The 9,664-nt window shown below is 46.9% G+C and overlaps 1 protein-coding gene across 6 annotated transcripts; it reads right to left on the reverse strand.

Moving 5' to 3' along the window:
* Window positions 1–7,468: 7,468 nt before the first annotated feature.
* On the reverse strand, window positions 7,469–9,322 carry LOC147912715 (leukocyte immunoglobulin-like receptor subfamily B member 4). 6 transcript variants are annotated; one of them, XM_087422269.1, is made up of 7 exons: window positions 9,240–9,322; window positions 9,102–9,137; window positions 8,635–8,919; window positions 8,084–8,383; window positions 7,756–7,812; window positions 7,624–7,668; window positions 7,469–7,536 (listed from the first exon to the last, which is right to left on the reverse strand). In XM_087422269.1, the coding sequence occupies exons 1-7, from the start codon at window positions 9,271–9,273 to the stop codon at window positions 7,484–7,486; spliced, it is 810 nt and encodes a 269-aa protein (XP_087278395.1). In that variant the 5' UTR covers window positions 9,274–9,322; the 3' UTR covers window positions 7,469–7,483. The 6 variants fall into 6 exon arrangements, with proteins under 6 accessions (XP_087278395.1, XP_087278393.1, XP_087278394.1 ...); XM_087422267.1 differs by having other exon boundaries at window positions 7,469–7,548; XM_087422268.1 differs by having other exon boundaries at window positions 7,624–7,680.
* Between the last annotated feature and the right edge of the window lie 342 nt (window positions 9,323–9,664).

The following is a 9,664-nucleotide window of genomic DNA, read 5'->3' on the forward strand; positions in this document are numbered from 1 at the left end:
AGTTATTCTTTATTGCTTTGTGATTTTGTGCCCAAATTGAAGTGGTTATTGTTAGTTTTGATGCTTTCTTTCCCTTCATCTTTTATGTTGTAATTAATTGTTTGCTAGCCACTTCTGATATACAGGTGCAATTTTATGATTCTGCTTGTCTTACTATCACCTTGCTCAAAGCTTTGTAAACTTTTTCCTTTTGGTTTCAGGTAGGAGGGCTCCCTTCCTCATTTCTTGTCTCAGGGCTAGTGGTGATGAACTCCTCAGCTTTTGTTTATCTGGGAAAGCTTTTTTTTCTCGGTCATATCTGAAGGATAATTTCACTGAGTAGAGTGTTCTTGGCTGATAGTTTTTGTCTTTCAGTATTTTGAATATAGCATTCTGCTCTCTCCTGGCCTGTAAGTTTTCTGCTGAGAAATCCGCTGACAGCCAGATGGGGCTTCCTTTGTAGGTTATTTTCTTCTCTCTTGCTTCCCTTAGTATTTTTTCTTTGTCATTGACTTTTGCCAGTTTTGATCTGATATGCCTTGGAGAAGGCCTTTTTGCATTGGTGTAATTAGGAGTTCTATTAGCTTCATGTACTTGTGTGTCCAGGTCCTTCCCCAGGTTTGGGAATTTCCCAGCTATTATTTCTTTGAATAAACTCTGCTCCTTTCGCCCTCTCTTCTTCCTCTAGAATATTTATAATCCTTATGTTACTTTTCCTAATTGAGTTGGATATTTGTCAAAGAATTTTTTCTTTTTAAAAAAGCCTTATATCTCTCTCCTCGTCCACCTGGATCATTTCTAGGTTTCTATCTTCAAGCTCACTGATTCTCTCCATCATAAACGTCTGATCTATTTTTTATGCTTTGTGCATCATTTTTTTATCTCCTTAATTGAGTTCTTCATATCTAGAATTTCTCTTTGTATTTTTTTTTAATAGCTTCAGCCTTTTGGTGAAGTATTCCTTCTGTTCATCAATTTTATCCCTGAGCTCATTGAACTGTCTTTCTGAATTTTACTGTAGCTCGTTGAGTTTCTTTATGACAGCTATTTTGAATTCTATGTCGGACATAGTGTATTCTTGTGTGACTTCAAGGTTGGTTTCTGGAGAGTTGTTATTTTCCTTCTGTTCTGCCATGCTACACTAGTTCTTCATGTTGTTTGATGAATTTATCCACTGCTGGCACATTTGTGGCAGCACCTTTTCTACTGTGTAAGGCTTTTGTTACTTTGGTTCTGTGCTGCATCTGGCTGTACTTGAGAGCCTGCACTTTCCACCCTCCATTGCCTCTGTTAGATGTGTCATCAGTGCCCTTCTTTTTTTTTTGTGAGGAGGATTGGCCCTGAGCTAACATCTGCCAAGCCTACTTGTTTTTGCTAAGGAAGACTGGCCCTGGGCTAACATCCGTGCCCGTCTTCCACCACTTTATATGGCATGCTGCCATAACATGGCTTGCCAAGCAGTGTGTCGGTGCATGCCTGGGATCTGAACCAGCCAACCCCGGGCCAAGGCAGCGGAGCAGGCACACTTCACCACTTGCGCCACTGGGCCGGCCCCTTCAGTGCCCTTCTTATGCTGCTTGTTTCTCTGAAGTTGGTGGTGCCTTGCTGCTTTCAATGTTGCTGGAGTCTCCAGTGTTGCCACTGGGGTCTCTGGGCTGTAAGCACTTCTGCTACTTCTGGGGTTGCCTGGGTCTTGTGTTCCCCTGCTTGCTCTCTGGGCTTTCCATGGGCTTGGGTGTTGCTGCCCAGTGCATCACCTGTGCTTCAGCTCCTGGTTTATCTGGGGGTGCTGGTATCACCGCTGCCAGGATTGCTGGGTTCACAGCTGTCGCTCATGCTCTAGGGGGCACAGGTTCTTGTAATTCAGCCTCTGTTTCTTGTAGAGCTGTTGTTGGGGATGCTGCCACTGGGGACTGGGTCTCAGGTTCTGCTGTGATTCCTGAGACCTCAGGTTGCAGGTGCCACCTGCCACTGCCGGGGGAGGAGTGGTGGCTAAGCTGCAAGTGTTGATGCTAGTCCTGCAGTCTCTGGTCACTGCTGCCCACTGGTGTGATTCGTGAGACCTCAGGTTAGGGCACCCTGCTCCTGCAGGTGAAATCCACATTGGGTTGCTGTCCCCACTGCTGGAGAGATCAGTGACACTGCAAAGGGAGGAGGAGGGGCTATGTTACTGGCACTGCTCTGTGTCCTAACACCCCAGGACATGAGTGTCCACCTGCCACCACTGAGGGTGGCCAGGGTCACTGCCTCTGGTCTGTGGTGCTGCTGTGTGCTGGTAGTCTGCTCTGAAACTTCAGATGAGAGTGCCCCACCCCTGCTGGGGAAATTTCTGCCTTGAATATCAGTCTCTACTGCTGGAAAGGCCGTCACCATTGGCATGGGATGTAGCAGGGGCCAGGTCTCTGGTTCTGTTCTGTGTCCTGAAGCCTCAGGACGTGTGCACCCCCCACCAACCCTAGGAGGGGCGGGAGACACAGCTTTGGTTGTCAGTGCTGGTGTGTATGCTGATGATCTACTCTGAGACCTTTGATCAGGGGACCCCACCACTGCTGGGTAAACTCATGCCTTGCATGTAGTCCCCACTGGTGGAAAAACCAGACTGCTGCCCAGGGAGGAGGAGGGGGCTGTGTTGCTGGCTCTACTGTGCTCTGGAGCCTCAGGACATGTGTATCACTCACGACTGCTGTCAGGGGGCCGTTGCCAAGCCATGAGTGCCCCGATTGCCCTTGTAGCCTGTGGGCACTGGCGTGTGCAATGGTGTAAGGATCTGTGTATTGGATTGCTGCTGCCAGGGGAGAGGGAGGGTGCTTTTGTCTCACTCCAATGCATCTGAGAGGTCCAGTCTACACATTTTCAGATGTATAGAGACATGGATCACTTCAGCATTCTGGTGTGCTGTGCAGGGAGTCTTTTGTGGGTCACTGGATGTCGGACTGGTTGTAACTTAGAGGGGAGAGACAAAGAGAACGATTCTAGCAATCATAATGCTGATGTGACTACTGGGCTCAACTTTTTGTAGGACTGTCCATAAGACTGGATTATTGAGTTCTCACACCTGCCATATGTTTTTGTACAGCCCCTGGACTAAGAACTATGTTTACATTTTTAAATGATTGAAAAAATCAAAGGAAAATTAATATTTTGTGAGCCCTGGGGAGGATTTGAAATTCACACTTTAGTGTTTGTAAACAAAATTTATGCCCTTGTGGTTGTGTGTCACCTACAGTTGCTTTTGTGTGACAACAGCAGAATTGAGTTGTTGCAAAGAAGATCAGGTGACTCACAAAGCCCAAAATATTTACTATTTGTCCTTTACAAAAAAGTTGTCATTTAAAACATGACAGTGACAACTAGCAGACTCTGAGAAGGCTTCCAGAGAAAACATCTAATAAAAAGTTATGCATATTCTGACACTGAGAAAAGTGGAGGAATTAGGCAGAAGAAGGGAAATTTGGTGAGGGAACAGCAGCCAGTAGCAGAGAGCTCTTAGAGAGTCTCATCACGGGGCAGAGGTGAGGACAAAGAGCAAGTGACGTAACTTAGTATCTACATGTCTCTACAGAACACAGTATCCATCTGGGGTAAGTCTGAAGATATTTATTACCTACTTCAGTAGATTGGAGTTGAGAAATTCCAGAGTGATTTCATCAATGAAACTGTAACAGGGTTCAGAGTTACCATTCTGTGAGTCTCTTGTTTTAGTTCCATGCTTTTTAAGATGTTCCTTTTCAGAAATAACAGAAATAAATCCCTAAACAGGAACAATGGCTAACATCACAAATACCTGTGTAACTTCAATCCTGAAACAAACCAACTAACATAAATGTTCATAGTTTTACATTTGCTTTCTATAATCTTTAAATAAAAAAGGGGTATTATAGAAAAAAAATCAGCTTTTCTATTTCTAGACTCATTTTCCTCCCTCCAAGTACAAGCACCCTTAGGAACCTATACTTTACACTATAAATAAGCAAGGTTTACCAAGCATCTCCCTGTATTTAAATCATGTCCTGTCTTAAATTCTAAAAAGTATTAAAGTATGTCATCCTCATGTCTCCTCCAGGAGGTAGTGCATTAGTGCAAGTACAGCCAGGCTCAATGGCCCAATGTAATGAGCTCTTGGAGGTTGGCTGAATAGTGCCCCCAAGAGTTGTGCAGGTCTAATCCCCAGAACCTGTGAATGGTACCTCACAAGGCAGAGGGACACTGCAGGTATGAGGAAGTTAAGAATCTTGAGATAGGGAGATTATCCTAGATGATCTTCTTGGGCCCAATTTCATTACCAGCATCCTTATAAGAGGGAAGTAGGAGGGTGGGTGTGATAGAGAGAAGAAGGAAGGAAGGAAGAAGAGGTCAGGGAGCAGAAAAGATGCTACACTGGTGGATTTGGAGATGGAGCAGGGAGCCACAAGGCAAGCAATGCAGGCAGAATCTAGAAACTGGAAAAGCTAGGAACAGGGACCAGAAATGAAAAGAGGAATGCAGGCCTGCTGACACATTTTAGACTCTTGCTCTCCAGAACAAGAAGGGAATGATTTTGTATTACTTTAATCCACTGTGTCTATGGTAAGTTGTTACAGGTTCAATAGGAAATGAATCTTCTCCATTATCTCGGTTGATTATGCAGCCAGGGCCCTATCTCCTCTGGCTGTCCACCCGGGCCTGCACAGTCCTTAGATGCTAATAGAGGGACATCGGTGCTTTTCATTATACTCAGGTAGGGGCTTGTCTGGGTCCGTTTAAGGGCGTCTTCCAGCTGTACCAGGCCTCAGCCAACAGGACCAGCAGGACCAAGAGAATCAGGCCAGCCAGGCTCAGCCGGACTTGATTCTCTGCAGAAGGATGCCAAGCAGTAGGCTCTGAGAGAAAAGGATAGAAGGTTACAGAGGGGGCACCAAGGCCGTTCCACTAACATACTGCAAAACACCAGCACATTTCTCCGTCTACTGGCTCTGGCATGTAGCCAGCCCAGCCCAACCTGTCAGATAAGCAATTACTTACTTTTCTTTCCTCCTGTCATTGTGGGCATGGTCGTGATCCCTTGAGGGAATTCTTGGGTCAAGAAAGACAGGAGTGGGGAACAGGGTGCCTCCAGTCTGGCCCACTGGAGACCTGCTTGCTCTTTCCTTGCTAGTTCCCTCTGATTAAACCACGGACTCAGCAAACAGGAATGGCCTCCTTGACATTCTATGTACACGTGAAGCTCCTTCTACCTCATGCCTTTTGCACCCGCTATTCTCTCTGCCTCTGTGCTCCTTCTACAAAGATTAGCAGTTACTCACCAGGAGAAGGTCTGGGCTTCACGACATCAGGATCGTGAGGAGCTTCAGCATTGGATGAAATGGGAATGGTTTTCTTTCTCTCTGCCCAGGCTCCCTTCTACCCAGATTCCCCATGACTACACTGCCCTTCCCCAGCCCTCTGGGCATGTGGTAGGAGGGCTGCATTGTGGGTGTTGGGAGTGAGTTCCTCAGAGCTTCCTGTATAAGCAGATGGTGGTGACACCATCTTCCCACCAAACGGTCCTCCTTATCCCAATCACTGCTCCACCGGGACAGTGTCAGAATCCAGGAGGGGCCGTGAGGATGGGTGGGCTGAGGCTTCCTCACCTCTGACCTGAAGCTGCAATGGATCACTGGGGTGAGACCACAGATAGGGGTAATAGCGCAGGACATCACAGCATCTGTAGGTCCCGGCCTATGCTGAGGATACTTGATTCAAGAGGTGCAAGGTACCTTCACACAAGGCACAGTTTCTGAGTGCTCTCTCGGACCTCACCACAATCACAAAGCACAGAAGTGTTGACTCCGTTTCTTAGAAAATGGGAAAGTGCTTTGACCACCTCATAGTACTAGATGATGAAGGACTCGGAAATGGAAATTTGTATCAATATAGAGATAAGCACGTGATGGCCTGCAGACCAAACCTGGCACATCACTGTTATCGTGTGGCCCTCGAGCTCAGAATGGATTTTACATTTTTAAACTGTTGAAACAAATTGAAAGAGGAACAATATTGTGCAACACATACAAGCTCTCTGGTATCCAAATTTCAGTGCCCATTCGGAACGTTTTGTGGGAACATGACCTTGCTCGCTGGCTTCTGTATATGGTCCATGGTGGCTTTGGTGCTACAAAGTCAGAGCTGAGTAGTAGCGAAAGAGAACAGACACCCACAAAGATGAAAACCTCTACTATCTGGCCTATTATGGGAAATATTTGCCCACCCGTGAAGTAGAGGAAGAACAGCACAGGAAAAAGCTAGCAGAGATAAACGCACAGTGTGGTGATAGCAGAGCCGAGGGGAGAGCTCATTTCAAGAACCAAGAATTCAGCAGTTATATTGAAATTTGTGGAAAAAGTATGCATTTGCACTGTAAAAACAGACACAGACAACAAATAAAGAATTGCGTTGGCTAGATTCCCACAAAGCATGGCTAGATTCCAATAAATCTTTTTTTTTTAACCAAATAGACAGTGAGCTGGATTTAACCCTCAGATCATAGCCTCCCAATCTCTAGTCTATCAATCTCTTATGTATTTTGACCCCAATAGATTTTGTTTGCGTGTGTATTTGTGTTTTCCTTTAGGACTCCCTCCTCCCTCTATCCACAGTGCGTGGATTATCTAGTCTACTTGCTTTGTGATCTTTAGGCTCAACAATTCCACACCTGTTTCTCCAGTCCTGCACGCTCTGGCTCAAGAATTATAAAGCTAACTTCCAGGGGTACATTTCCCCTAGGATGATGCCCAGCCAACTCAAAAGAAACAAATCCAAGCGGAAACCTCTCACCTTCCGCCCCACCCTTGGAAACTCCTCATGTGTCTATTTCTCCATGAATGGTCCCCCAGTGCAGCCACATCACAGGCATAGATAGAGACGTGACTTGGGACTGGAATCAAGTTCATGGTAAATTCTTCTCAGCACATAGGCAAGGAGTGACAACGGCCACACCACAGAAGGTCTTGTCTCAACAGTCCTTAATCCTGTACAGAATTTGCTTCTATATATGTGGGGAAAATGATGCTCAGAGGAGGGAAAAGACTTACCCAGGGGGACACAGTGAATTAATTGTAGAAACAGCTCTCATAATTTTTGAGTCTGCAAGCCCAGTGTAGGGAGGAAGCCTCCAGAGAACCAGGTTGAGTCCAGAACCCCCTCGAACAGTTATCCTGAGCTGATACTATGAGTATTTGTCCTTCTGGGAGTAGGGCGCAGTGGGTGAGCAGCTATGAATCCTAGACGCTCTCAGAAATATTGGGAATGTGCATCAACGACGAATGGTATCTATGGGCATTATTGATTTGATTTGCAATTCATAGACCCTCTAACCTTCTGCTGATCCTTGTGGAGAGCAACCTCCTTTATCTGTTTGCTCCCTGCCTCCAGCCAACAGAAGCCCTCTGAAAAAGCTGGCTCTATCTCTGGTAAATAATCCTTTTACTCCAAATCTGAGAGAAGAGAAAATGGAAAGTCTTTGTTTCAGTTTTGCACCTAAACTCGGTTACTCACCAGTTGAAGGTCTGGGCTTTGTGGAATATGGATCTCCAGGAGCTCCTGCAAATGGGACTGAAATCAGAGTGGTTTTATTCCTCTCATCTACCTGAATGTTTTTCAGTTTTCCATCTAAACTCAGTTACTCACCAGTTGAATGTCTGGATGTCGTGGGATCAGGACCTTCAGGAGCTTCTGCAAATGGGGCTGAAATCAGAGGGGTTTTCTTTCTCTCTTTTACTTGAATGTTTTTTAGTTTTCCATCTAAACTGAGTTACTCACCAAGAAAATATGTGGAGTTCATGGGATCAGGATCTTCAGGAGCTTCTGCAAATGGGGCTGAAATGGGAGTGGTTTTCTTTCTCTCTGCTCAGGCTCCCTTCTACCCAGATTCCCCACGACTACACTGCACTTCCCCGGCCCCTGGGCATGTGGTAGGAGGGCTGCATTGTGGGTGAGGGCAGTGAGCTCCTCAGAGCTTCCTGTCTAAGCAGACGGTGGTGACACCGCCTTCCCACCCCACTGTCCTCCTTTTCCCAATCACTGCTCCACCTGGACAGTGTTGGTCTCAGGAGCAGACATGAGGATGGGTGCGCTGGGGCTTCCTCACCTCTGACCTGAAGCTGCAATGGGTCACTGGCGTCAGACCACACATAGCGGGAATCGTTGAAGACACCAAAGCATCTGTAGGTCCCGGCCTGTGTGGAGGAGACTTGATTCAACAGGAAGACAGCCTGATGTCCACCACCCTTGGGGGTGGAGCTTTGGTTCTGGATGGCATGAACTTCATCTTCTTCGATAAGAATAAATACATCAAACTTGAGTCTTGAGAAACACTGCAACTTCACATTCTCCCCTGAAGCCACCACAGTGCCAGTCATGCTTGAGAGGGAGGGTTTTTCATAAGCTCCTGAGAAAGAAGGAAGTTTGGTGACAAAGAGCAGGGCCACACACATGCATTGTCCCTTTTTGTTCCCCAGGAGCAGAAAGGGCTCTGGTTTCTATCCCCTTGTCCCGCCCTGAGGAATCTGTCTCTGCATCACCCTCGATTCCTTCCTAAGGATAGGAGTTTTTGTCCTCTGTGCTTTTGTATCTGCAAAGTCTGGTTCTTCCCTCTGTAAAGGGGTCAGTCCTGGCTTTGCTGCCTCTGTGTACACTCACCGGTCATCACCAGCTGCAGGGGGTCACTGAACTGGGACCAGCTGTCTCCACTCTGATAGGAGCAGTGGTACAGCCCTGCCCAGTGTGGTGTCATCTGTGCAATTTCCAAAGTATTGGTAGTCTTAGACAGCAGTTGTTTCTCTGTGTGTGAGCGCTCAGGGCTTCCCACTTTAGATATCGCATATGCTGTAGCTTCTGCAGGCCCTTGGCACTGGATAGTCACTTGTTCCTTGGACAGAACCATGGATTCAGGCACAGCTGTGATATCAGGTCGGGGGAGATTTCCTAGAAGAAAGGGAACAGGTAACAGACTTAGAGGTGAGTCTGTTCTTCACACCATCCATCCACTTCATCCCCTCTTACAGCCACTGGTCAGAATGCTGAGTCCCCTCTTCTCAGCTCCAAGAGAGCTGATATCTGGCCTAAACCAGGAGAAGGGACTTGGGCATATTAAGAGGAATACTTACTGTTCTGTGCCTGAGTGCACTGGCCTGGATACAACCCTGGAAGGAAACAGCAGGTGAGACAGCTCAGCCTTCTAGAACCGGCAGCCCTGCCCCCTGTAGCCTTGTATTTGTAGCTGGGCCCCTCTCTCCCAGACTCACAAAGACAGAGCAGGGTGGGAAGAACCAGGGACATGGTCCTGCATCCAAGTTGTCCTGCTGGCCCCAGCGATGTGCTCTTATGAGGAACAGATAACTCTGCAAGTAACACAGACCTCCAGGAAGTGTGGCTGGCCCCACTCTCACCAGCAGAGTGAAGACAATCCACATCCTCTTTCCTCCTCCTGGGTGGGGCTTGCAGAAGTGCCTGACATCATGAAGACGTAATTATCTGAACTCCAGACTACAATCAGTCCAGGCTGATCCCTACTTTCTGTCCGTGGTTCCACATGAGCACTTTAAACTTTCTATATAAAGCGAGTGGTAAGTGACATCACAGGCAACGAGCAGGATGGAAATAATTCCCTGCCTGAGATTTGCTCTGAAATACCAAGTGAGCTCATGGCTCTTGCTTCTTAATGCTGATC

This window comes from Ceratotherium simum, chromosome 33, assembly GCF_057802395.1.
Source record: "Ceratotherium simum simum isolate JZ-2026a chromosome 33, ASM5780239v1, whole genome shotgun sequence".
Lineage (NCBI taxonomy): Eukaryota > Metazoa > Chordata > Mammalia > Perissodactyla > Rhinocerotidae > Ceratotherium > Ceratotherium simum.